At 42.9% G+C, this 27,837-nt stretch overlaps 1 protein-coding gene and 1 pseudogene across 1 annotated transcript; one reads left to right on the forward strand and one right to left on the reverse strand.

Annotated features, from left to right (window-relative positions):
• Positions 1-6,854: 6,854 nt before the first annotated feature.
• LOC116862844 overlaps positions 6,855-27,837 on the reverse strand; it is a 36,478-nt pseudogene continuing 15,495 nt past the window's right edge.
• LOC116862843 (calcium homeostasis modulator protein 5-like) lies at positions 11,424-16,073 on the forward strand. Its single transcript, XM_032850271.1, has 2 exons — positions 11,424-12,062; positions 15,603-16,073. Exons 1-2 carry the CDS (start codon positions 11,424-11,426, stop codon positions 15,990-15,992), a joined length of 1,029 nt encoding a protein of 342 aa, XP_032706162.1. The 3' UTR covers positions 15,993-16,073.

The following is a 27,837-nucleotide window of genomic DNA, read 5'->3' on the forward strand; positions in this document are numbered from 1 at the left end:
AAAATAAATAAAAGAGCAAACAGCCACCCAGCTTTAACCAGGTATTCTCTTTCTACTTACAATCAAGTTCCAAGAACCATCTGGAATAATCACGTGGTACCTCTCTTCCTGCTGACCCCTCAATCCACTACAGCGGGTCTGCTGCCTCCATCTTGCCCTGAGATTGCTCTGAGGCAGAGGCCCCATCCTTATCAAACCCAATGTCCTTTCTCTGGCCTTTCTTGGCTTTTCTGAGGCATCTGCTGCCTCTGGCCACTCTGCTCTCCTTGAGACTCTCCCAGCTTTCATGTCACCAGGTTCTCCCATGTCCTTCTGTGATGGAAAGGTCAGCCTCACCTGTGTTCTTCTTTCTCTGCTGCCTCTTTTTTTTTTTTTTTTTTTAAAGATTTTATTTATTTATTTGATAGATCACAAGCAGGCAGAGAGGCAGGCAGAGAGAGAGGAGGAAGCAGGCTCCCTGCTGAGCAGAGAGCCCGATGCGGGGCTCGATCCCAGGACTCCGAGATCATGACCTGAGCCGAAGGCAGCGGCTTAACCCACTGAGCCACCCAGGTGCCCCTCTCTGCTGCCTCTTGATTGGTGGTATTTGTTGAGATTCTTTCTTCCTTGCATTTCTTGAAGTCCATGCTCTCCCCAGATGTTGCCATCCACATCCGCTGCTTTTATTATTATCCATGCACCGATGACTCCAAAGCCCATCTCCAGTCCAGTCCTCTCTTCTGAGCTTCTGAGGTTGTCTGAATGTTTCAAAGTTACCTCAGACTCAGAATAGTCACAGCTTATTAGCTTCTTTCCTAAGCCGTCTCCTCTTCTTGTGGTCCCTCATTCACCCTCTCAAAGGAGACAGAGACTCGCAGGACCCTCCCTCCACTCACCAGCCTGGTCTTAATGTGTTTCAAGCACCAGCAAATTTAGCTCCTTTGTCATTTCATATCCAACTCCTTGTCTTTGTTACCCACCTCTTGTCTCGCAGGTTGTTATGAAAATTAAGTGACACACCACATAATGGATGTGCCTGGCACCAGATAAAAATCTTAATTGAATCCAAAACCAAGAAAGCAGCATTTCCAGGTGCTTCTATTGTTTGGTATATACAGACCACAGGGAACTAGCACTTCCTCTTTTAAGCCATTAAAATCCATGTGATTCACACGCTGCTTGGAAACACCAAGTCACTAAATAGTCTGTTGGCTTGAAAGATTTAGGCCACTGGGAGGTTCCAGAAATCAGGATTGTTCTGCCTTTGGAATCCTAAGGTGACTCCTGATGGGATTTAAGTTTCCAGGAAAAATAGTCAAAGTACCAGAAACGTATGAGTTTTGTTTGTTTCTAAAGAGCTACCACTGATTCAAAATGTCTTCTCCCTATGGCGTCTACCTTTCCTGTGACTTGTGTGCTGGACAGATGTACATTATCTTGCATGGTTTCCAGGTCTCTCTTGTGACCCTTTCCTTTCTGTGAGGAGGAGTGCGATTGTAAAGCCAAATTTATTTCAATGAGCATTCAACATGTGAAAAATGTAATAAGGTTTATTCGCTTTGGTATTCTCCAGTATGTTGCAAATTATCTAGACCTTTCACCTGTTTATCACACAGTGAACTTCGTGGCATTACTGTAACAGAAACACAAACACAACACTACTTGCTCAAAGAATGCAGTAAATTTAGTAGCTCATGTAACAGGCAGAATTTTCTTCTTTCAGTCTATTCAACCTTGCCCTCTGCCCTATGTCAGCAGCAATGATTGTGGTCTGGGGAACCCCACGTCCTGACTGCCTTAGCTCTGATTGGCTAAGCGTTAACTTTCAACTGGGAAAGACCACTGTGCCCAGGGGATGGCAGTGGAGCAGGGGATAATGGTGACTTTTCCTGAAGGATGGGTTGCCTAATAAAATGGTGGGCAGCCGAAAAGGAAAGACATCATTCTATTACTGGAGATATAGGCAGCCAACAAATATCCATTACATGAAGCAGAATGAAAGCAAAGGAAGTAGAAAGGGAATAAAGGATGAAGTAAAGGAGTTGCAAGAAGAATCTTTGGGGAAAAAAGGAAAAGAAGCAGAGATGGTGGCAACAGAGATCCTAGAAGGAAAAAAATGGAAGACAAAAGAAAAGAAAAACAAAGAAAGGTTTAATTGGGAAAGACAGAGTTTGAGGGGGGACAAGAAATTATCCTAGGGCATTTATTTCTTATCTGTTTTTAGTGAAGGATTTCCAACTTTTGATGTGTTTTGTTTAGCTCCTCCTTTCATAGTGAAACACTTGAAAAAGAAAGTTTTGCTAATGATTGCTGTGGCTTTGCCTTATTCTCAGTTGTAGGGTGACTATTGCTGGTTGAATGAGAACTGGATGTCTCCTCAGATTATAGACTGTGTATTATACTGCCACATCCCCTTTCCTTCTGTCTGCTTATTTGCCCTAGCCACTGCTGGTCAACCACTGTGAACGTCCAGCTTAAGTTCTGGAAGGTTCACCAGAATGAAGAACTACAGCAACTGGGCAGATTTTTTTCTTTCTTTTAATAGTCAACTGAGCAGCATAAGCAACACAGGACACAATCCCAGGACCCTGAGATCATGATCTGAGCCCAAGGCAGATGCCCAACCGACAGCCACCCAGTGCCCCACTTGGCTCTCTTTTTAAAGAAGCAAGTGTTTGACCTACCAAGTTTCTAGGGTTGGGTCAGTACCTGTCATGGACTTCGGTATTACCAAGGAAGGAGGAATTAGCCTCCATAGCTGACGGAGGCTGTGAAACATAACAACCACTCAGAGTCTAGCGTCCCACCTGACACGCCCTTAACAATGACTAATACTATCTCTTTGAACGTTTATTGTTTTCGTTAACATTTAGCACAACTTGATTAAAATGGTCTCTTGGGTTCTAAGAGTTTTAACGTCATTCTCTCACTTCACGCATCTGGTTTTCCATATTTCTACATTGGTCCTTCATAAACAGAGAGAAAAGGGAACTTTCCACTAATTCATAATGGTCTATTCCAACTGCTAAAGAGATCCAGGCTTCTAATAACTAACGGATGAACTGAAGAGATTTGAGGAGACAATAAACGAGTGTGCGGGCTGCTGAGGGAAGGAGTTCGGATTCCTGGCAGCGCTGAGCAGTGAACAGGCCACCACAGCAGGTCTCGCCAGTGAACAGGGCAGGCAGCCACCTGGTGATGTCGTTTGAAGAGCAATAAACTCTCTCTCTGCCCCAAATTTTATTCCCTTTTGGCTTTGCTGAGATGACAAAAATCTTGCATTGATCAAGATTTGGGGTTCAGAGTGAAGACTTATGAAATAAAAATATCATATAACTCTGTAGTTATGTTGCACAACTTCCACAAGGCTTTTATCAGAAAGGCTCCGCTTCATACGAAGCGGGTGAAAATACACTTGGAATCCAGAGGATGGTGTGCAGCCTTTCTTTAGTATGAAACCTTTACACAGAAATGTTTCTATTTTCAGGGGTCACCTCTCAGCGTTTCATTGATCTCTGATGGTCTTTCTTACCTTTTCCTTTCTGTCTCTTTCCTCCCTGTTAACCCAGATACTCCCCATTAATTCTTTGTGTCCAAGGTCAAGGAGACCCAATAGATCTTTGGCTGGGAATTACAGACCTGTGCTGTACATTAGAGTAGCTGCTAGCCACACAGGACTATTGAACACTTGAAGTGTGACTAGTGTGACCAAGGAAATGAATTTTTAATTTAATTTTAGTGCATTTAAATTTTAAAATTGAAACTATTAAACAATTCTAAGCACAGTTTTATTGTTTTGGTAGCACTACATTGTAATGGGGGCTTTGAAAATTTAGCATCAGATTGAGATGTGCTAAAAGTATAAAATACTACATAGTTTAAAGACATTTAGAAAGAGGATGTGATGTAAATGGTCTCAATAATTTTTATATTGGCCAAATGTTGAAATAGTAATATTTTGGATAGTCTATTTTTAAAAATTTTGGATAATTAGTCTAAATAAAGTATATTATTAAAATTAATGCTCCCTGCTCCTTTTTGCGTTTTAAAGTTTTTATTTATTTATTTGAGGTGTGGGGGGAGAAGCAGAGGGAGAGAAAGAGAATCTTTAGAAGGCTCCGCACTGAGCACAGAGCCTGATGCAGGGCTCGATCCCGCGACCCCATGTTCATGACCTGAGCTGAAATCAAGAGTTGGACACTCAACTGACTGAGCCACCAGGTGCCCCTCCTTTTGACTTTTTGAATGGGCCTATTAGAAAATTCATATATGTAGTTCTACTTCTAATAAACAACACTTTTTAGATTCTCCCCTTCTTCAGGATAGAGCACTTACTGAATACAGTAGTCTCTGTTTACCTGCAGTTTTGCTTTCCACAGTCAACCACAATCCGAAAGCTGATTATCCTCCCTCTGACTTCTGGTCAGAAGATCCACAGTAACCGAACTCTCCATCACGATGCCTACATCAGTGACCTCACTTCATCTCATCACATAGGCATTTTTTCATCTCCCATCATCACAGAAAGGTGAATATAGTACAGTAAGATATTTTGATAAAGAAATGCCCACATTTCTATAACTTTTATTATGTTATATTGTTGTAATAGTTTTGTTTTATTGTTATTGTTGTAAATCTCTTACTGTGCCTAATTTAAAAATGAAACTTTATCACATATAGGAAAAACATAGTACATATAGGGTTTAGTACTATCTGTGGCTTTAGGCATCCACTGGGGGTCTCAGAACATACCCCTTGTGGATAATGGGGGACTACCACTCAGTTTTCTCTCTTGGTTAAGTAGGTCACTTGCCCATACCACAAGTTCAATCCAAAGATTTGTCTCCCTCTCTAAGGTGAGGGGGGAAAAAAGGATGGAGAACGAGACTTATCCTGAAGCCATCACCGGTTCTAACATTCCACATCATTGAGAATATCAGATTTAGTCATCTTTAGGTGGGCAGGCAATGAAGACAGAGGGCCAAGGCAGTTGGATGGCTGGGTTGGAACAGAAAGGAGAGCAAGGTGTGGCCAGGTAACAGAATACTCCAGAGCATTTTCAAGAGGGCTAGATGGGTACTGATTTAAGAGGGAGGCCCTTAGACATGAGTATTTGGGGTTCCTGGAGGGGTGAATGTAGGGAAAGAGGAAACAGAACAGAAGATGAAAACATCCCAAAAAGAAGCTTTGGGATGGATGGTGGCAAACATTCTTCTGGAGGCATCAGTTTATAATACATGGCATTGTGATATCCCTTCTGATGTCAGGTAATATTCATCTTCTTGATTTGACTCCTGGTCTTCTGTGGAACTGGCTTGAAGTTCCTTCCATGGTTGTCACAGCTGCCTCAGTGACCCTAGTCAGTCCTTAGAACTGACCTTGATGTCCCTTGAACAGACAGCCGCATGGGTAGAAAACAAACCATTTCCTCAGAGTCTTCAAAATCCCAAAATGCAGAATTTCAGTCGTTTTTGGTGCCATTTAAACTCATTTATATAATTTAAGATACTTGTCATATTCAATTATGCCATTTTTTATACATGAGAGAGGCCATTAGTTAGGATCAGCTAAATCCACTAGAAATAGACCTGGGACTGTGTCTTCAGGGTCCTGAGTCCTAGCTGAGGTCTACCACGATCATATCACTTACACCAGTTCTAACTGAAGGGTCCACACTACTTGTAACTTGGAATTTCAGTTCTCTGCAGAGCACAGTAGATTCTGGACCGCATAGAGGTCACCTGTGTGTGCTGATGATTTGGTAAAGATTATTGTTTATTTAATCCAGTACATTTCGAAATTTAAGTATGTTCTGGTCACAGACAAAGCTTGCTTTGTAAGGTTTTTTTTTTTTTTGGAGAATAAAAATGACAGCAAAAATTCTAACTGAATAAGCTTTGGGGTAAGAAAGTATTTTCAAAAAACATTATTTACCTCTCATTTTGGAGGTTTCCTTAGCCTGACCATTGGCAATGTTTCATGAGAATAGGAAGACATTGGTTGATACTATCTAAAAATTACATGAATTAAAACTAAATGCTATTTATGGGGCTCCTGGGTGGCTCAGTGGGTTGAGCCTCTGCCTTCAGCTCAGGTCATGATCTCAGGGTCCTGGGATTGAGTCCCGCATTGGGCTCTCTGCTCAGCAGGAGCCTGTTTCCCCGCCTCTCTCTGCCTGCCTCTCTGCCTACTTGTGATGTCTGTCTGTCAAATAAATAAGATCTTTAATAAAACAAAAACAAAAAACTAAATATTATTTAAAAATATTTCAGAATTAGCATGCAAATAAACAGCCTTGCCTTGGTAAATTACAAATTATCAAGGGAGAGTAGTTTCAGGAGGCTGAAGTGATAAACCAAGCCAATATATGAGAGAAATCATATCCATAGTTATTAAAAAATATGGGAAAGTGTTATAAATGGCCCTGTTTCTATAGAGAATGCAATATTCAGTATCTAGAAATCATCTATAGTAATCTCTATATTGTATCATTTCATCTATTTTTTCCAATGAGAATAGATAAATACACCAACTGTGTAGTTGGTATGCTTTTTTTCCTAATACCATAAGTAAAAGAAATCAGGGGACTCTGTGAGGATGGACTATATGATGTGTGAATTCATGCATCTCTCTTATAAGGAGTTATTTGTATATGAAATTTTATGGACATAAGATTGAAAATGTATACCTTATCAGCAAATTAAAAAAAAAAACAGCTTTAAACCCTAGTGCCCTGCACTTCAAAGTTCTGGCTGATATATAAGCCTTTTACAACCCATGTTATTATTAAACGACTGGGAATTTCTATGGCTCTGTATGTTTAGATAATATTAACTCCTTAGCTGGCCATCCTGAGGCATTTTCCACACAATGCTTCATTTTTTCCGTCTGTATTTTTTCTCCTCTAGCTTTTTCAGAAATGTTACTCCTATTTCTGTCACATGGTCGCCTTTCAGTCTGTCTTGCAAGAATGTAACATCAGCAGCCAAATGAACCTAAGAAAGGGGAAAAAACCCAGGCCTGTGTCATTTAGGTTTAAGAAAAAAACTCTCTAAATTTTTCTCTATTTTCAGCTTTATTCAACCAGTGAGGGGCTGACTTTCCTTATGGAATGACAGAAAAGAGCTGGCTGTGTGGATGAAGGGCCCTTTCCTGCGTGTCCTCCAGGGATGATCGGGCCGTGTGTCATCTCTGTGGAGTGAGTCTGCAAAGAGAAGGGTGGGCCAGGCCAGGCCCAATCCAGACGATTCTGGGGCCAGCCCAGAGATACGGGCCCACTCCAGCACAGCTGAATTATGGGTCCATCTTCTCAAGAAGAACACAAATTCCTAACTCAAAGATAGGCTTGACCCAATGTGCCTTGTCAAGCAGAACTTCAAGGATAAATGGATTCTTAAACAATTTCTTTGCAACTGACTTGCATTCAGTCATTCTGTCATCAGCTAAATAACAGAATCACGTGTCCTAACAACACCAAGCAATCACTTAGGGCTTTGAGAGCTCTGAAAAAGCCTCAACTAAATAATTACAAACATAAAATTAAAGATTGAAATTACAGAGATGACTATTTGATGGCCAGCCCTTCTTTCCATTGTAAAGCATTTCCCACTTCCCATACATGGAAGTAATCCCACAGGGCTTACTTCTCTATTTATTAAAATGTATTCACATAAGAGCAGCATATGGCTGACCTACTACCCTCAGCAGAGTGTCCATTCAGCTATTTTAAGTCATTGGGATAAATAAGATAACCGAGCAAAAGTATCTGGTTGGTAAAAGAAGATAATAAGTGATAAAACCTGAGTCTAGTAGGCATTTGAAATATAGAAGCTATATTCATCCTCATTCCCCCCACCCCATGAGATCTTTTTTGTCTTTGTCAAAATTTAACAGAAGGCCCAGTAAGATATACCAGGAGGCTGCACTGAAGCTATTTCGATGTGTGTTTGAGGCCACATGAGGTCTCATACCTGTTTGTCATATGGCGCTAGAATCAAGTGCTATCCATGAAACCTGGAGAATTCTTTATCCTATTTTTTGCCTTTGTTTTATGGTTCATCCCTTTGCTTATAAACTCTCAGAATATTTCCCTTCCCCTTTCTTGATTACTGGATTATAGGGCAAACCTAAACATTTGGTAAGAGAGAAGCATGGAAGATCCATGTGAATAAAACATTATTTCAATTGTTTTACTCTTTTGGATTCCCTGTTATTATATCCTTCCTCTAATTATCACCAATAACTGAAAATTACATGAATGCCTCATTATTGGGTAGGTCAACACGTGTCTAGTCTTTGGCTACTCTCTGGTCCCACCACTTTCAATAGCTAAACTTGTAGAAAAACGAGATTGTGGACTATTACCTCTTTTTGAACTGCCCTTGGCTCGACAGTCTTGACAGATTGCCTTCTTCTTCCTTCACTTTCCCAAACCAGCTTTTACTGAGGTCCTTCCTGACTTTTCCATCCCTACGTGTTTTGACTATTTGTCAGGTCTTGTTTCACTTCGCGTCTCCGCTGTCCTTGCTCTTGTAAGCTCATGTAAGCATGGAGGTGGAGTTCTCTTAGCCTGGATCAAGTCTTCACCAAGACATCCCTGACCTTGGGCTGGACTACATGGAGATTAAGCTCTGAAAGGCTCCTAGAGCTACAGGCTCTTGCTTACACTCCCTCTTGAGATCCTCTCCTCCTTTGTTTCCAACTCCGTCCCGTCCTAGTGTTTTCCCACCTCTGATTCTTCCTTCTTGGTATCCTTTGCAGCCTTTGTATTCTCTCTCCAACTTACTTAGTCCATGTTATTGCTTCCTAGATCTCCACCTGTGACTCCTTTCCCTTCTTCCTCTACACACTGTGATGCATCTTTTGACAGTTCCAATGCCTCTTTGCTCCACATCTCTCTGTGGCTTTCAGACATGTGTAACAAATGCTTATTGGATATCGTCACTTGCCTGTGTGTGAGACACCTCAACTCCAGAACTCCCAAGCTGAACTCCTCATGTCATCTCTCCTAACCCCCACTGTACCTCTCCTTGGTTTGCTGAGAACCTGGAATAATTCCTGACTCTTTTCCCCAATCTTGTCTCTTTCAGTTAACTGACAACCTAGTCTTCAGTCTGATTACTAATCTCCTTCTTAATGTTGTTCAAATTTGTCTTTTCCCCTCCACTCCTATTGTCAGGACTTCAATCTTGTTTTTCTTGAGGTTACCATCCCACCTTCCCAACTGCCCTCTTCTTCCCTCCAGATTCGTACCCTCCTGTATGCTTTCAATTTGACAACAAAGGAATCAAATTCTTAAACCACAAATTTCAAAATATCACTCCCTGTTTATCAACCTATAATGGGTCTCTGCTGTATTCATCACAGAAGTCTAAATTTCCAAGCTTGGGTCATATGAATGCCCCCTACCACTTTTCAAAAATCAGGCCTCTGTAAAGAAGTGAAACTTCCTTTTTCATGACAATATTTCCCTCAATCTACCCATACTGACTGGAGATTCTCTGCTATGTCACCCATACTGAGTCATTCAAGTGCCTTCGTCCTTGAATGAAACTTTCTTCTTGCGCTTTTGGACACGCTCCTCCTTTTACTGGGAATATTATTTTCCCCTCACCCAAAGGCCTTGCTTTCCCTAACTTCTCTTTATCCTTCATGAGCCAACCCAGAGTTTCTCTAGGAAGTCGTCCCTGCCCCACCACCCAGCCCAACCCAGCTCCTCACATAGCCATTATCCACACTTCTTTACACATCTGACTTCTCTACTGGACAGAAACTCTTGAAGGGCAGTGACTACGTCTAACTCATCCTGTATGCCCAGTGCCTTTGAACAGATGCTGATCACTGCCTTTGTTAAGCCAATGAATAATCCAGGTGTGGAAGCCAGCCTCCCAAAAGACTCCAACAATCTCGCCTCCTGTAACTCACACCCACAGGTAGCACCTCCCACACTGCACCAGGGAAGACGGCACCTGTTGTGACTGGATCTATCTGAGGGCGTATGTGGCAAGGAATTTCATGAGGCCTCTAGCCAACAGCCAGCCGGGCACTGAGGCCATGTAAGCATGGAGGTGGGTTCTCTTAGCCTGGATCAAGTCTTCACCAAGGCATCCCTGACCAAGGGCTGGACTACATGGAGATTAAGCTCTGAAAGGCTCCTAGAGCTACAGGCTCTTAGCAAAACCCTTCCCAGATTTCAGCTTCTTAGAAACTGTGTGAGATAATAAGTGTTTGTTGTTTTCAGCAGTTGTATATTTTTTGGGGGGGGGTGTCATTTGTTACACAGCACTGGCTAACAAAGAAACTTGGCCCAATGAAATACGTGCTTTACCATTTCCACGGCACCTCTGATAATCCCACAGAGTAAATGGCAGTAGCACAGAAAGGATCGCCCGGCGGGGAGCTCCTCCACAGACTCCACCAGCGGATTCTTTTAGGATCAGGGAAAATTCAGTCCTGTTTAAGTTGTTACATGTCACACTTGGTGTAATCCCCAAGTACATCTTAAAGGCAACCTAATAAAGAGGAAAAAAAAATTCTACAAAACTTGGTCTAGAACAAGTATCTATTAGCCGAGCACCCAAATATTCTGTTCCAGGCAGGACAGCACGATGGTTAAGCATGTGGAGTTTGTAGTTGCGAAGTCTGGGCTCATACTCAGCTTTGAAATGTACTGACCCTGGGACCTGTACACGTCTTAAACCCTTTCATTTTTATGGAATATCCTAAGGGACCCATTTTCTGTTGAAACAATATGCTTTATGAAGCAGAGTTAAGCATTATTTCTCAAAAAATCATTTTCAAAAATAAATATTGTTCAGGAGGGTAAGAAATTAAGATATTAGTCATCGTTAGGGTTGAGGGTAGGGGTGGACGTGAGGTCAAGGGCAGAGATACTAATCGAGAGGTTGCTACGATCTCCTGGGAAGGAAACGATGAGGACCCTTCTCATTTTGTCTTTGATTCAAACTCAAATGTTCCCTAAACTTTTCCATCTAAATTTCAAATAGCCCAGATCCTAAAATTTGACTCAAATCTCTGACACTAGTCAGTTTAAGAGGATGCAAAATGAATCTTCCAGATCTTAAGGCAAAGCAGCAGATCTTAAGGACAAAGATCTTAAGGAAAAGCCATCATGAAACTCCCCGCCTAGAGACGCGCTTTGGCTCCCAGTGAACTGGCTGAAACCTCATTCTGCTCATGTTGATTCCTCTGGCTGGAAAATTCCTGGACTATTATTGCTGTGATTGAGAATCCAAGCTACGTGAAAATAATAGAAAATGGAAGCAGTGCCCTTTGAATCTACTCCGAGTCTCTGTGTTTTGGCCCAGGTTCCACGGCACTAAATCCACCAGTAGGAGGCATTATCTGGACACAGCTGGGAAACAGTCATTCCTGGGGAATGACATTGTTTCCTTATCTGGCTGAATTCAGTCTGAGAAGGAGGAATGTTTGTTTCTAATGAAGAAAGAGCTCCACCCCTGGCCACTGCCACAGCTGCTCCCCAGATAAATAAGCAAAGCCTTTCCCTTCGGTGTGCCTTCAGCATGGATGCTTTTCAAGGGATTTTAAAATTCTTCTTCAACCAGAAAACTGTTATTGGCTACAGCTTCATGGCTCTGCTGACCCTGGGGAGTGAGCGTCTCTTTTCGCTGGTGGCTTTTAAGTGTCCCTGCAGCACTGAGAACGTGGTCTATGGGCTGGTTTTCCTGTTTGCTCCTGCTTGGGTGTTGCTGATTCTGGGATTCTTTCTGAACAGCAAGTTTTGGAGGCTCTTCACAGGCTGCTGTGTGAATCCCAGGAAAATCTTCGCCAAAGGTCACAGTTGCCGCTTTGTCTATGTCCTCGGCCAGATCGCTCTGAGTTCATTGGTGGCTCCGACGATGTGGCTTTCTGTGGCTCTGCTCAACGGGACGTTTTATGAATGTGCCATGAGCGGGACCAAAAGTTCCAGACTCCTGGGACTGATTTGCAAAGACAAACCCCAAGAGTGCTGGGATGAACTTTACAAAGTCTCTTGTGGCAAAACCAGCATGACACCCGCGGACAACGAAGAAGTGAAGCTGTCCCTTCAAGCCCAGTCTCAGGTAAGGAAGGACAGACTCTCCTTTCTCTCCCAGCAGGAGCTTGAAGGACTCTCTCTTCTCCCGGGGACTCCTTTCAGGCAGAGCTGAGTCCGAATCCTGCTAGAACATTTTGAAACGAAAGGAAAATTGGAACACAGTGCAGCATGAAGACAATCTCAGGAAAAGCTTTTTAGGGGTTGGTGGTTTGGTAAAATTGCTGATGTGATGGTCTTTCCTATTTCCAAAAAGAAAATATCTTCTGGGTTATGCATATGTAAATCCTTAAGTGCTTTTAGAACAATCTCTCTGGGTTGACTTGGTAAATAATGCATGACACTAACTCATAATTGAGTGTTAATGACAGAGCTGTAATTAGAAATCACTGCCTCCTTTCAATTATTTATTTTCAAACTGGTTTCTCAGAAAAACACGTGCAGATAGCATTCATCTATTAAAATAGAGCTGAACCAAATGTTTTTCAAAGAGGCACGTAATATAATTAGTGTAGAGATCCCCTCAAATGATTTCTGGCGACTGTTATCTCTGTGTATAAATATTGTCAAGATTGAGAAAAATTTCCTGTGTTACATGGGCGTTGGCAGTCTTTAAATAGCCGTTAGTGAAAAGGGACCGTATTCTCCAGGGAGGTTCCGTCCTCTGCTCTTTTTACCCGCTACAGCTGAAAATGTTCTTACATTATTTGAGCAGCTCAAGTAATGCTTTATTTGGGACACTGTTTTATTGAACAGAGGGAAACCGTAGCTTTACCTAACTGACACCAGGAAGTAGCTTGTCATCCTTCCAGGTACCTGTGCACAAACCCAGATGGGACGCCTTCGCTGGCCTCAGGAAAAGGAGTTCCTCCTCGTGAGTCGTGAATCGTGGGGTTACATTCCCCAAACCACAACAGCTAATCAAAGTAGATAAACAGACCCACAATTTGTCAGGAATGCCATTTGTTTCAGGAAAAAAAAGTGCACTGAAAGGAGTATAATTTTTTACTTTTTCAACAAGGACTCGCCTTTTCAACAAGCCATCTGGGCAGTCTGGTTTTAAAATCGTACTTTCCAAAGCTGGTCAGCAGAAGAGTCACACGGTACTTTTTACACGAACAGATAAGCTTAAAAATGCCCCCAGACAAAAGCTTTTGTTTAATGCGTAAAGCACATCTGAGATAAAAACATGCCAGGATCCCAAACGTCTTCCTTCTTTTGTTGAAGGAAGGTATTAATTCTGAATGTTATGATACAATGAGTGATTTATGATTTATGTCCTCAGGCACAAGACTCTGTTCAGTTAGTGCCAGGTCCAAACACTTAGCACCGTGTGAGCTTTTGTTCTCTAAACACAGGCATAAGGAAATCAGGCACATCCTGTCATCGCTTAGTCCGGACACACCACCTGTTTACTTCTCAGCAGAACGAGAAGGACCTGGGGCTGATTTCTAGGGTAGGATGTGTGTGGGATGTGGACAAGGGGAGCGGTGCTAACAGCAGGTGCTGACCGCAGTGGTTCAGCCAGGAAGGAGTGACAAACAGTCCAGATCAATAGTTGGGTGTGTGGGTGGGGGTGGAAAAAGGGCCCCATCCGTGGTTGGGGCAAAGAAACAAGAAATCCAGCCGGGCAGCTCTCTATTTTAAGCAAGTTGAGAGGATGTAAGTACTTCATAGTACCTACTATGATGAATGGGTAGTGGCCAGAGGTTGGTCTTCGAGTTGGCCAGCTTGGGGTTTGAATCCTGAGTTCACCACTTACCACTCTGCGACCCCAAGCTCATGGTTTGACCCCTCTGAGCCCCTGTTTCCTCACAGTTGGGACGAATAACACCTACCTTGGGAGGTTGCTGGAAGGTGTGGAGATGACGGACATACATGGGCATAAAGCTGCTGGCACACAGTCCGAGTTCTAAATGAATGAGCAAACTGCCAGGGTTTGAGAGAGGGGAGTCATGCAGAATGGAACATGCAGAGGGCTGGGGCAGGAGCGTCCACCACGTCTGGCCAGAGTCTCCATACTTGAACTGGCGACGAACAAGAGGGCTCAGGGCTCAGCCCTCAGGTGAGAGCACGGTGACGCTGAGATCAGACCAAGATCTGTGGTCGATCAAATAGTATAACTCGAGCAGAACTGGCTCGGATACTGTGGTGAGATGGCCTGCTGGCCCATAGGAGGCCCGGCTGTGTGGAAAGTGGAAGGTAGAAGAGAAGAGACGGGGAAGATCACAAGTGATTCAAGGTAACTATGGGACTTTCACATGATAGGAGCGGTGCCTCATTCATAAATCATGCCACAGAGAACCATGAGTTCAGAAACGCTTTTAGGTAAATGTCAGTATGTTTGAAAAATAGCAGCACGTGATACCAGCTAATGCTTCCTGAATGCATATGTGTGTCTTCATTGTCTTATTTTAATCCCCCAAACTCCCCTCTGAGGTGGGGAACTGCCATTCTACAATTGAGGAAATGAGGCACCCATAGGAAATGAGAACACCTGTAGGGAGGGGAAGGTTGAGATTTAAACCTACCTAGTGCCCGTTCCAGAGTTGGCGTTCGTGGGAGTCTGGGCCTTCACAATGGTGCCACAGTGTGAGCCAGCGTGTGGGAACTCCGGATTTAAAGCATCAGGGCTTGTTGGTAGTTCTGTTATGGTCTGAATGGGTTCACTTGCAGATTATTGCTTCTATTTTCAAATAGGCCCATTTGCTGAGAAATACCAAGAGTCACTTAATGAAAATGTCAAGAGAGACTGTGAAAGGGCTCTGTTAGTTGTCCAAATAGGAGATTAATTCCAATTTTGACAAATATAATTAAGAACAACAAGAAAGTTTAGAAGGTCAGTTGAGCTATTTAGAGTTCTGCTCTTAAAATTCAGGAAAAAAAAAAAAAGGCAGGTTGAACTAGTTTGTACTCAGAAAGGAATTTTTTTTTTTCCCAATTACCAAAATTCAGAACCAACTATCCTGAAGGTTTAGAATGACTCTAATTTTTTTTTCCCCTTGGATTTTTTGAGGCCTTTCAATTCTTCTAGCTTCAGTTTCCCCATTGTATTATGTCTCTCTCACTTTATCATGGATGGTCACTCATGGGATTTCTCTCAGAGAGGATCTGTTTTTCTCTGCAAACAACATGGAAAAATCGGTCACTAGCCATGAACATGTACTTACCAATGCTGACAGCTCTGGGCTGAGGAAACGCTCATTTCCTCCAATGATCATATTCACTCATGCATGGAATTCTTTCCTTTAACAATTAATACTCTTTCAGGGGGTGGTGTAGCTGATTCTTGGATAATTTATATTTTTGCTCTTTTCCATTTGTCTGCCTCTGGTTATTTCTTTGCATACCAGCAGTGGTGGGTGGGATGAATGATAGGGATTAGGTAAACCTGCACTTCCCTTTGATCATTAAACAAGAATGATTAAAAAATGAATATGAAGGATTTCCACTGAGATAGCGGCAATGACTGTGGTATTAACTGGGTCGTACGCTGACCAGTAACACCATCTGTGCTCCCTGAGAAGTGGCTGTGCTTTTGCACGTCCTCAATATCTTTCTTTCTTAGATTCTAGGTTGGTTCATCATTTGTTCGGCATCTTTCTTCTCTCTGCTCACCACTTGTTGTGCTCGCTGCCGATCTAAAGTTAGCTACCTTCAGCTGAGTTTTTGGAAGACGTATACACAAAAGGAGAAGGAGCAGTTGGAAAATACATTCCTGGAGTATGCCAACAAGCTGAGTGAGAGAAACGTGAAATGCTTTTTTGAAAAAAAGAGGCCAGATGTCTTACCCATGCCAACCTTTGCAGCCTGGGAGGCGGCTTCCAAGCTCCATTCTTTCCACCAAAGCCAGCAGCATTACAGCACCCTGCATAGGGTGGTGGAGGACGGCCTGGACCTCGGCCCTGAGGACGATGAGACCACAATGGTGCTTGTGGGTACTGCCCACAGCGTGTAGCGCATCCACGGCCGTGGACTTGTGGCGTTCAGCGGTACACTCATTCTGACATTTTTGCTGCATCACTAGCGACCACTGTGTCTCTGTGTTTTCTCATGGTATTTCTTTGAGGACAAGAGCCCGAAAGGAAGAGATTTGCAGTTCCCAAGGGCAGGCAGTGTCTGGATGTGCTGAAACGGATGCAGAGTGTGTGGTCAAGGATGGTGAGGAAGGTGCTCTTCCACTGATGTGGCTTGGGGTTCAGTGGCTTCAGGTTCTTCTGTTGTTGTTGTTTTTTTTTTTTAAATAAATTTTGTTTATTCATTTGATAAAGATAGAGCATGCATGCAGTGGGGGGGAGGGGCAGAGGGGGAGAGGGAGAAGTAGACTCTTCATTGAGCGGGCCCAATGATGACTCGGGGCTTGATCCCAGGATGCCAGGATCATGACCTGAGCCAAAGGCAGATGCTTCATGGACTGAGCCACCCAGGCATCCCCAGTGGCTTCAAGTTCTAAGATTTTATGGTTTGACAGTGGGACTCATGCCAGAAGTTCGGCCACTTTATGTAAATATTGGTTGTGGCATCTGGGGGCAAAAGTGTTGTAACTTGGGACTAAGTACAAGACTCTTCACAGACGGCCATAGACAGTGGGATCTGCGGTGTAGTCAGAGGAAATCCTTGTCCTGCAAATCTATTCTACTGCCTTTCAAGGACATATGAAATTCTACCATTTGGAATTCATTTCCTTGGAATCTGAAGTCAGCAGTTCTCAAGAATAACACATTGAAAGTATATGATGCCTAAAATTCAGAGCTTTTCACATGATTCCACTGTGCACTGAAAGTATGTCCCTACAGGCAGGGCCGTATTATGGCTTTTGGGGGCCCTAGGCACTTGTGCCTTCATGGACCCCTTTCTACATTAAAACACGCACACACATTTATGAATGTGTTAATATAAAGACAAGTATATTAATAGTATATACTAAAACATTTTTCAACCCAAAAGTTCATTTATTTTCTTCTGATTTTAAAAGAAATTAAAAACACTTTCATGAGCCCCTAAAAGTATCTACTATGACGAATGGGTAAGTCGGCCCTAGGCATAGTACCTACTATGACGAATGGGTAAGTCGGCCCTGACCAGATGTTTGGGGAAACTGTCAAGGTAATGCTAGTGTAGAACTATTCTGCAGTTTTATGTTTATCAGAAATAATGCAAATTTTGTGTATTCTGTTATGTAATATACCCATGTTAGTTTAAATATAGATATATACACATATGTATGGACATATACATATATGTATGGGGGGTCCAAGGTTATATGTATATATACATATATGTATAGCTTAAATCTACACATATTTACTAACATATACATTAGTTTAAATCTATACATATATATGTATTTAATATATGTATATACTATACATATGTATATGTTTATATTTAAGTTCCCCCATATCTCTTAGCAGAACTAATGTGTAAGGAAGAGACACTATATCTTACGCTATGGCTCACACCTTATATCACAGAGAGTCCTGGCCCCCTAGCTGGTGAATCCAGGGAACGAACCTTTATGACCATGGACCTCATCCCCAGTTGAAGAAAGGACTGTAAACGTATTAAGACCCAGAATACATCCTTGGGAACTTAGAGCAGGCTCAGGTGTGTGTGTGTGTGTGTGTGTGTGTTTAGGTGGGACAGTGGAAGGTGGAGGATGGAAAGTGGCAATCTATTTGCAATCTATTTGGTATATTAATTGGATTTTAAACATGGTGTGTGATTAATATTTAACAACTGGCTCTTTAAAAAATCCCAGTTTGAACTGTTTGCCAATTTCTATGGCACAGATTCAAGTTACCCCGGTGAGATCACTGAAGGCAGAGTGAGGAAGAGATGCCAACCACAGGCTCCCTTGAGCCTTTCAAAGAAGCTCATAAAGCTAGCTTTTTTTTTTTTTTTCTCATTTACATTGATTCTAACCAACCAACTTCACTGCATCTTTGGTGCATCTGGGTTTCACTTTAATAAAACCTAACCATGGTAATGCAGCTCATCGGATCCAATGGAAAGATGGAGTCTTATCCTTTGCCCCTTGAATCTGGCCTTTCTCAACCAATAGCCTCTGGCAGAGTGAAGCCAGACTGTGCAAGTGTTGCAGCTTGTGCCTTGTCTCTGGCAATGCTCGGCCTGGCAGAAGCCAGCTGCCATCCAAGAAGTCCTATTACCCTGAAAGCTCCAAGTTCTGAAGAAGGCCAAGCTAACCAGGAAAGAGAGACAGAGAGAGAGAGGAGCCTGGTCAGCCCAGCTGTCCCAGTCATTCTAGCTTAGATGCCAGATGCATCAGTGAAGAAGTCATCCCAGCTGGTCTCAGTAGACATGACATAGAGAAGAACTAGAGAACAGAACCAATAGACAGAACAAAGATCACAGGTCTTTGGTCCTAGTGGAGCCCTTCCAACCATCCAGACTTTTGAGCTGCCCCTTCGGAGGCCGCAGACATTGCAGGGCACTGCCTTTGTGTCTTGCCTAAATCCCAGACCCAGGAAATCGTGAGCTCAAATAAATGTTGATTGTTTTAAACCACCAAATTTGGGGACACCAGGAATCAATAGATAGCCTAAACCTAATTCCGGAAAATCAGAATTTATTAAGGGAGAGAAAGTGGAGGCGAATCAAATTTAGACATAGATTTATACAAAGATTCTCTTCATGCATAAGCTTTTCCCTAATTTGTTCATCTAGATTCCATTTAACAGTATATTCTCAATGGCACAATTTAAAAGATGCCGGATAGGTGTCTCTCCAAAACCGTTCCACCAAAGCCTGAGATTAATTTTCAATTACTTCTGGCTGAATTTGTTGTGAGAGGAACACACTTCTGTGGGTTAAATTCTGTTTAAAATAAACATACCACTGAGAGAAGTAACATATGATTTGTCGTTAATACCTAGAACAAAACAGGAGCGGAGGGGACAGGATGAGTTGGCCTCGAGTGAACTAGAAACAGATTGTTCCTCTAGTCTCGCTCCTCCAAGTGTTGTCTCAGACCATCAGCACCATGAGGGAGGTGGCCAGCCAGGCAGAATCAGACCCCATCCCAGACCTGTTGAATCAGTCTTCACTCTGACAGGATCTTAGGTGATTCCTACACAACTTAAATTTTAGAAACGCTAGAGCCGTAGTTCTCAAACTTTTAGCTCGTAATCCTCCAGAGGACTTGTTAACATGGAGACTGCTGAGACCAGAGTGTCTGATTTGGTAGGTCTGGGGTGAGGCAAGAGAATTTGCATTTGTAACCAAGTTCTCAGCGATGCTCATGCTCTTGGCCCAGAGACCACACCTTGAGGCTGCTCGAAAGCACAAAGAGGCCATGCTTGGGAAGGCAGGCTAGACGAGATTCAGAACCTTGGGTTCCCCCCCCCCCAGAGCTCCTGAATTAGACACCTCGGTTATGATGTTATCAACCTGTCTGGGAACACGGGATGCCCTTCCATTTCTTTTCCATTTATTCAAAGCTACCCTTTGTCCTTCAGAAATAGTTTAAAGTTTTCCTCACACAAGTTTTGTAACTTTTCTGTATTTCTAGGCATTCTTCTTTTCTGCTCTTCTCCATGGTTTCTTTTTCCCATGGTATCTTCTAAGTCGTGCTTAGTCGAGTACATGAAAAAGCTATTTCTTTATGCATATCATGATTTGATTCTTTGTAGTGCTCTTCAGAATTAGAAAATAACCATTGTGCTACCCCTACGGACATAATGGACCTACGCAAGAAATAACGAATTCTCAGCTCCTAGGGGAAAGCACAGTGGGATACGGACCACACCACTTGAAGCCACTCATGTTTCTTAGCGTCACTAAAAATGGGACGGCCAGAGGTTCCGTGCCTCCCTATGCTGCACAGTGCAAGAGCAAGTCCCCAGGATCACCTGTCAAATGTGTCCTGAAAAATTCGGTCTGAATCAAATCGAGTATTGAGACCCAATTACTGCTTTGTAGGAGATACAGGCCAAAGGGAACAAGTTAATGAGGAAGCGACCAAGTAAATCGATGATACAGGACATTCTGTGTGACACATGACACAGTCTTCTATAGACCGATGGCATGAAAAAGGGGGAAAAAAAGAGACGGGAGAGACATAACAATAGAAGCAACACATGAGCCGTGTGTTTGAACTGTTTCACATAGCCAGCTCTAACAGGATAGCTTTGTGATATTTAGGGGAAGATGAATGAGTATTAAATAGGTGTTAGATGATTTCAGGGTATTATTTATAATAATATTATAAATTAAACACATGTATAGAAAATATATACCATATTATGTATAATAGTGGCATGGCAGTTTATATTTTTTAAAAAGTCCCTTCCAGTTACAGATGCATATTGTTTCTGTGTAAATTAACGTATTGTTTAGAATCTTCTTTAAGGATGCCTGGGTGGCTCAGTCCGTTAAACATCTGCCTTCAGCTCAGGTCATGATCTCAGGGTCCTGGGATCAGAGTCCCACATCAGGATCCTCGATAAAGTGGGAGTCTGCTTCTCCCTCTGCCCCTCCCCCTACTTGTGTGCAGTCTCTCTCTCTCTCTTTCAAATAAATAGATAAAATCTTAAAGAAAAAGAATTTTCTTTATAATATTTCAGCACAGAGGTGCCTGGGTGGCTCAGGCCATTAAGCATCTGCCTTTACCTCAGGTCCTGGGATCAAGCCCCAGGTTGGGCTCCCTGCTCAGTGAGGAGTCTGCTTCTCCCTTGGCCCCTCCCCCTCACTTGTGCGCGCACTCTCTCTCTCTTTCTCTCTGATATAAAGAAATAAAATCTTAAAAAAAAATATTTCAGCACAAAAAAGGGGGGTAGCTGAAAGATGACACGAAAAATGGCAAAAGATGGATACTTATTGAACCTGGGTAGGTAGTACGTGGGATTTATAAAACGTGCTCTTTACATTTGTGTATGCTTGAAAATTTTCATGAGAGTTATGCGATGAAATAAATGATATGCTCACCTCAGTTCTTCTGCTGAAGTGTTGTCAGTCAGCTCCTGCTTGCCTGGTTGGATCCTCTAGTATCATTCTCAGCAAAGGTTCTCAGGAATACTATTCCCTGAATTCTTAGTCACATGTTGGCATGTTCTCTACTTGAAGGACAGCTTAGCTGGTTTACACTTTCTCTACTTGAGTGTATTTTACGTGTTAGTCCGTTTTCTGTTGTTACTGGATGTTGCTGAGGAAAAATCCAATGCCATCCTGATTTATTTCAAACATAATGTTTTTGCTTGTATTTTCACTTTCTTTTTTTTTTTTTTTAATATTATTTATTTGAGAGAGAGAGAAAGTGCAAGAGAGCATGAGCGGGAGTGGGGGAGTTGGGGGGAGGGGCAAAGGGAGAAGGAGAAGCAGACTGACCCCTAGTGCTAGGCTCTATCCCAGGACCTTGAGATCAAGTGTGTCAAGGCAGGCACACTTAACCAACTGAGCCACCCAGGCAACCTGTAGTTTCACATTTTTAAAGTATTTAAAGTCCAATACTGTTACTAGATTGGCCTTCAGGTAGGTCTCTTGGATCACCTTTCCCTGCTCCAAGTTACATTCTTTCATTGTAGAGAAACATTTTCTCTTGTTTTAAGAAACTGGGATTTGTAAATTTCCTCTTCTTCTCCTTGTTGCATCATATGATTTTCAAGAAACTTCACGGTTTTGGATTCAGAGCTAAGCCACTGCTGTGCTCTTACTGGAATTTCATTAATTTAAAATTTTTTTAAAAACTAAATTAATCTTGTGGTCTTGATTCTTATTTCATCTATTCCTACCTTCTCCCTTCCCTCTGCCTGCCTCTAGAACCAGAAGAGTCACTACTTTTTGACATTTGTAGCCCCTGACCTATGAGGTAAATAGCAAAGAGCAGGGAACCCACATATGGACCTTGTCTATGGTAGCTGCAAGGGTGAAGACTTCCCTTTGTGTGTGGTTGTGGTCTTGATTGTTATCGTATATTTAACCCAATCCTATCATTGCCTGAAGTTCCCAAGGGAGCCTAGACTGCCTTGAGGTGCTGACGAAAGAAATGATCTGGCTCTGGTTCTAATCATTATAGCCGTGGTTTCTGACTAAACCTTAATGAAGCCCAAAATGTGTCCTGGGACACAGCGAGATTTTCAGAGAGACAAAGAACAAGCTGAGCTACAGAAGCTGGAGCCTGAGCATGGAGGGAAGCCCCAGAAAGAAGCCTTCAAGCAAGAGGAGTAGTGGGGCTTTGCACTGACACCTATTTGAGCAGGATTTTGATCAAGAGCATTGACTTAGTTTAATCCCTTTCAGAATTGGAACATGTTTATTACAAATATAAAATGTCCTATTTGAGTCTGGAAGGAAATCTATTTTTAGGCAGCTTCAATAATATTTTCTTTTTCTTTTCTTTTTTTTTTTTAAAAGATTTTATTTATTATTTATTTGACAGAGAGAGAGAGAGCACAGAGGCAGAAGCCACCCCCCACACCCCCAATGTGGGACTTGATTCCAGGACCCTGAGGTCATGACCTGAGCAGAAGGCAGACACTTAACAGAATGAGGCCCCCCTCAAATAATATTTTCACTGTTCAGTTGGTTAAGGTTGAGTTATGCAGAAAGAACACTTAGCAGCTGTAAGAGAGATCATATTCTAAATTTTGCTCTTCCACTAAAGAGGGAAGGCAGAATTAATGTTTATTGATGACCTATTATGTGACAGATACTTTACATCTGGTTTATATTTAAAATTTCTCAAACATACTCGGGAGGAGGGATTATTGTTTCTATTTTTATGAAGAACACTGAAGTTCAAACAGGTTGAGGTTAAGCTGCAGGTAAGAGAATAGAGTCTAAATTTGGACCTGGGTTCGTCTGATCTCTTAACTTCCACCCCAGAAATGTTGTCTCATGTTGGTGTCTTCTCAAGTAATTATTCAACTTTTAACATGTTTCCTCGTTGTTAAAATCGGAGCGTTGGATGAGGACATCTCCAAGTTTCAACTCTGTTGTCCTAAATCTTATATCAGTAGCACATGAGTTCCATCATGAGCTTCTTGGGGCACTCCTGGGAATTAATGGCCAGCTTGAGGGTTCCTGGCCTCTTTCCCATTCGGCACAGCTTTTCCACCTTGGGTTTCTAAATTATTTGCAATAGTTGTGCTCAAACTATGCTTCCAGTTCCCTGTATCAATAAGGTCAACTTCCCAATATTTTCTTTAATAAAAATTATACTTGATAAAGAAGGGATTTCAGCACTGGGAAGTTCACAAAAGATCTGGAGTAGTCTCTAGACTTTAATTTTTATACTGTTCGAGCCCATCTTTCTGTCTGTGCATATGACAAACCACCTTTTTACAGTTTCAGATTTCCGGACCCTACAGCCACACCCATGCTAGAGAAAAATCTTTAACAGTTTTACATTGTAATGAAAACTGAGATGAAAATGGGAGGAAATGAATTAATTATTTTGCGTAATCACATTCTCTAGATCATCTACAGGAAAAGGATTAAGTAAGGAAACTATGAACTCTGGTGATATGAGTAATTCTGCTTAAGAATGATACTTCAAAATAAATACATCTCTGGGCAGAGTACATAGCCCACGAAATAGTTACTAGTTGCACTATAACAACACTTTATTCCTATATATATTTTTAAAGATTTTATTTATTTGAGAGAGAGAGAGAGAAAGAGAGAGCACGAGACAGGGAGAGGGTCAGAGGGAGACGCAGACTCCATGCTGAGCAGGGAGCCCAATGTGGAACTGGATTCTGGGACTCCAGGATCATGACCTGAGCCAAAGGCAGTCGCTTAACCAACTGAGCCCTATTCCTAGATTTTAACACGAATGGATGTGTGTCAGCATTAATAATGATCGCTGTTGGTATCAACAGAACAAGCTTCTTTCTCCCAGGGTTTTTGTTTTGTTTTGTTTTGTTTTATGGCATTTGAATTGTGGGAGGAAACATGAGGGAAAGTAATTAGTTTTTAAAAAAACTTGTTTCAAAAAAAAAAAAAAACTTGTTTCCCTAAACACCTGGCTAACTATGAATGGGTCTCACTGACCCTGTGTAGGAAATAAGCAGTTAAAATATAGATATATATTTTAACTCCATATATATATATATATATATATAGTCACAAACCTGTGTTTGATCATTTTCCACCTACTTTGGAGTGATGTCCTAGAACACCCAGCTTCTTTTCCTACCTCCATCCCAAGAGGTAAGCTAGTCATCCCAACCACTGGTGGGGTGGGCTTTGTTTCAGTCAAGACTGTCCATTTTTTTTTCCCAGTGACATTTTATTTTATTTGAAACACTTAAAGAGACAAAAGGAGAGGCAGCTCTGGAAGGATTGGGGCTGAGAGTCTGGAGAGGAGCAGCCTTCACGTAGTCCCCCTGCCTTTCCAGCAATCACCCTGAAACACCAACCCAGGTACGCAGTTTGCAAACTCTTGTTTTAAAGCAGAGGGGCCCACGAAGATCGCTTGGGAGCATTTTATTTATTTTATTTTATTTTTTAAAGATTTCATTTATTTATTTGACAGACAGAGATCACAAGTAGGCAGAGAGCAGGCAGAGAGAGAGCAGGGGGAAGCAGGCTCCCTGCTGAGCAGAGAGCCAGATGTGGGGCTTGATCCCAGGACCCTGGGATCATGACTTGAGCCGAAGGCAGAGGCTTTAACCCACTGAGCCACCCAGGCGCCCATGCTTGAGAGCATTTTAAAAGTTGTGATGCCTGGGTCTTATTTCCAGAGACCATCACTCAGCAGGGCAAACGTAGGGCCTGGGCATCTGGATTTTTTTTTTTTTTTTTTAAAGCTCTAAGTGATTCTATGGAATAGTAAGAATTGAGAACCATTACCCTGGAGCATCACAGAGAGGTCAGGGCAAGTTTGAACAAAATCTGCCGACATGCATTAAGAATACTGAGCAGGGAGGCCCCAGAGCGTCTGTCTTCCTGATGTGTCTCTGAAACCTTAGGCCCAGATGTACCTCTTCAGCCTTTGGGCTTTGATTCTCCCAGAGTATTCCCTCGGCCGTATTCATCTCCTGGGAAGGAATTCCCTTGTAAATAGTTACAACAACGAGATGCTCCCAACCTTATTACTGTTTTCAATGCACACACTTCAGTTTGTTTTTAACTCAGGCTCTCATGAATTTCAACCAAATGAGTTAAGAGATAGAAAGACAGCTGAGACTCTCCAACGGAAAGTTAGCACAGCCCAGATTGTCATGGGCTGGCATATCTGCAGCATTGAGGCATCCTTGGTAACGGCGCCAAGGAGATAAGACGCCTAGAAAAAGCCAGATGTGCCAGGACACCTGATGATACACAGAAAACTGGAAGAGGGACCTGCGTAGGAAAGGGGTGGGACGAGTTGCAGAATGTACTGACAACTGAACCTTGAGAGACACTTTTCTGAGACTAAAGGGAAAATAATATGACACAAGTGTCGTCCTAATAAAAGCTTACGGGGTAATTTTCCCCCAGGTGCCTCGCTTCGATTTGGGAGCTCTGCCGTGAGTAACTGGTGTGCGCTGCTGGGTTAGGCCTAAGCAGTCAGCAGAGTCCCCAGACCTTGTGGCTGGCTGTGTGCACACGCTTTCCCACAGAAGAAATCTTCCTACGCTCTCTTCTCTCACCCCTCCCAGAGGTACAAAGGGGAATAGATCAAGTGGGTGTGGGTGTTTATAGCGCTTGCCCACTCAGTTGGGGGGGGTATTAAGCCTAAAAGGTTATATTCCTTTAAACAAGTTTCTTACTTTTAATAATCCATCTGCTATATTTCTGGCCCCAAGGGGAAGATTTCTGAATATACTCGATGAGTTCCTTTTGCTGTTAATATTCATCATTTTTTAAATATGGAGAATTTTAGAACTATAAAGGTTTTTCTTTCCATTTAATTTTTTCCACTCCCTTCTTCCCTGCTCAGAAATGTTACTAAATAGGAAAATGGCCTGACATTCAGTGAGCTGTATGGCTGGGCTTCTCTGGAATGCTGTGTGGTGCTGGGCCGTGACTTGCATGGAATTCAATCCCTGTTTATCAAGGGCTCGCATTTATTTTAATATCATCTGTTGGAAAAGTGGAAAAAGTAAAGCAATTCAATAGGCCCTCGAAGCTGCTGCATTGTGTGTTAGCCTTTGAAAAACAGTAATTAGGGGCTCCTGAATGACTCAGTCGTTAAGTGTCTGCCTTTGGCTCGGATCATGGTCCCAGGGTCCTGGGATCCAGCCCTGCCTCAGGCTCCCTGCTCAGCGGGAAGTCTGCTTCTCCTTCTCCCACTCCCCCTGCTTGTGTTCCCTCTCTGGCTGTCTCTCTGTCAAATAAATAAATTAAAAAAGAAAAGAAAAGAAAAGAAAAATAGTAACTAATAGCAAAAGAAGATATTCTGCCTGGGCTTAATGTGATTAGCTTCCATGGTTGGGGAAGGGAAGAAAGGAAGCGTAATTCTAGGATGGCTGAGGGTGAGGCCCGGACAGTGCCCTCCCCTGGGATCCAGCCCTACCTGCTCCATGGGGCAGGGTGGAGGAGGAGGGGTAGGAGCTCTCTGGGACCTGGTCTCTCCAGTTGTACCCTGTCCCCTGTGAACATTCACGTGCCACTTCCGTCTGGACCCTTTGGATTGATGGCTCAGGCTTTCACTGGTTTTCTCCCCACCCACCCATTCAGCTCCCCATGCAGGTCACGTGATGGGGAATGTCCGGGGCCCAAACCCATCCCCGGCTCTGAGGACCCTGCTGTTCTAATACCTCCGTTTCCCACTCCAGTCTTCTGGATGCGGGTGGGAGGCACATACAATGAAGGCCACATTCTCAAACATCTATTTACAGTCTATTCTGGCAAAAGACAGTGGCAGGACACCTAAACATTTGGGGATGGCGGTGTGTAGGGTGGGTCTTTGAACCGACAGTCCCAACTGCTGGCCGATGTGGTTGAGGTGAGTGGTTAGCCATCCTGTACCCATCCCTGCTTCTCACCCGAATTACCTGCATTGCCTGAGTGGAAGTTTCCCTCCATTAGCATCTGCGTGGGGAGCACCCAGCCTCCTCTCCGCGTCCTGGAAGGCAGAAGGCTGAGCCAGGGCGTATCATCTGATGATGCTGATGGCGGGGCAGGGGCAGTGAGGGGCTCCCCGCCCTGAAGGGATCCTCACCATCGGACAGGATCATCAGCCAAGACCAGACCTCCGCCATCAGTGGGAGATTTTAACAAAGGGCAGCTGTTGCCTGGTAATAAAAAGCTTCCAGGTTTCCCTCTATTCTGTGCCACTCAGGTCACATTTCTCAGTTCATCCCTTCAAATAAATTGTGTGCAAGGAGGAGGAGGGTGTGTGCATGGATGGGTGGGGCGGGGGAGGATGGGGGTGGTGGGTTGGAATGGAGGCAACTTTAGAATGGAGATTTAAATTTTCGTCCTGGTTAAAGCAAGAATATTCAAAGGACAGAAAAGAGTCTCTCAATTTTGTGCAAAGAATTAGGATGTGGACACAATTCAAGGGTTGTGAGTTGTGCTGGGTGCATTACACTTAAGTTTACACCCAGAATTGTGAGATATGGTGTCTCTTAGGAAAAGCCTTCCTTTTAAACATGTACAACATTTAGGAAATGAGGGAAGACAAATATAATCAGAAAAAAAGAAAGGAGGGGCACTTGAGTGGCTCAGTGGGTTAAGCGTCTGACTTGATTTTCGCCTCAGGTCATGATCTCAGGGTTGGGAGATGGGGTTCTGTGCTCAGTGAGGAGTCTGCTTGGAATTCTCTCTTTCCCTCTGCAGCCCCCTCCCTCCATGCACACACACTCTCTCTCTTTCTAAAATAAATCTTTCAAAAATTTTAAAAAAAGAAAGGA

Source organism: Lontra canadensis, unplaced genomic scaffold (genome assembly GCF_010015895.1).
Source record: "Lontra canadensis isolate GAN:19392208 unplaced genomic scaffold, GSC_riverotter_1.0 scaffold354, whole genome shotgun sequence".
Classification (NCBI taxonomy): domain Eukaryota; kingdom Metazoa; phylum Chordata; class Mammalia; order Carnivora; family Mustelidae; genus Lontra; species Lontra canadensis.

What these genes read in the sequence shown, in the direction of transcription:
- LOC116862843 (XM_032850271.1), top strand. Translation starts at nt 11,424, where the DNA reads ATGTTTGTTTCTAATGAAGAAAGAGCTCCACCCCTGGCCACTGCCACA. An exon ending in CCCTTCAAGCCCAGTCTCAG is followed by an intron (nt 12,063 to 15,602) that starts GTAAGGAAGGAC and finishes TTTCTTTCTTAG; the next exon opens with ATTCTAGGTTGGTTCATCAT.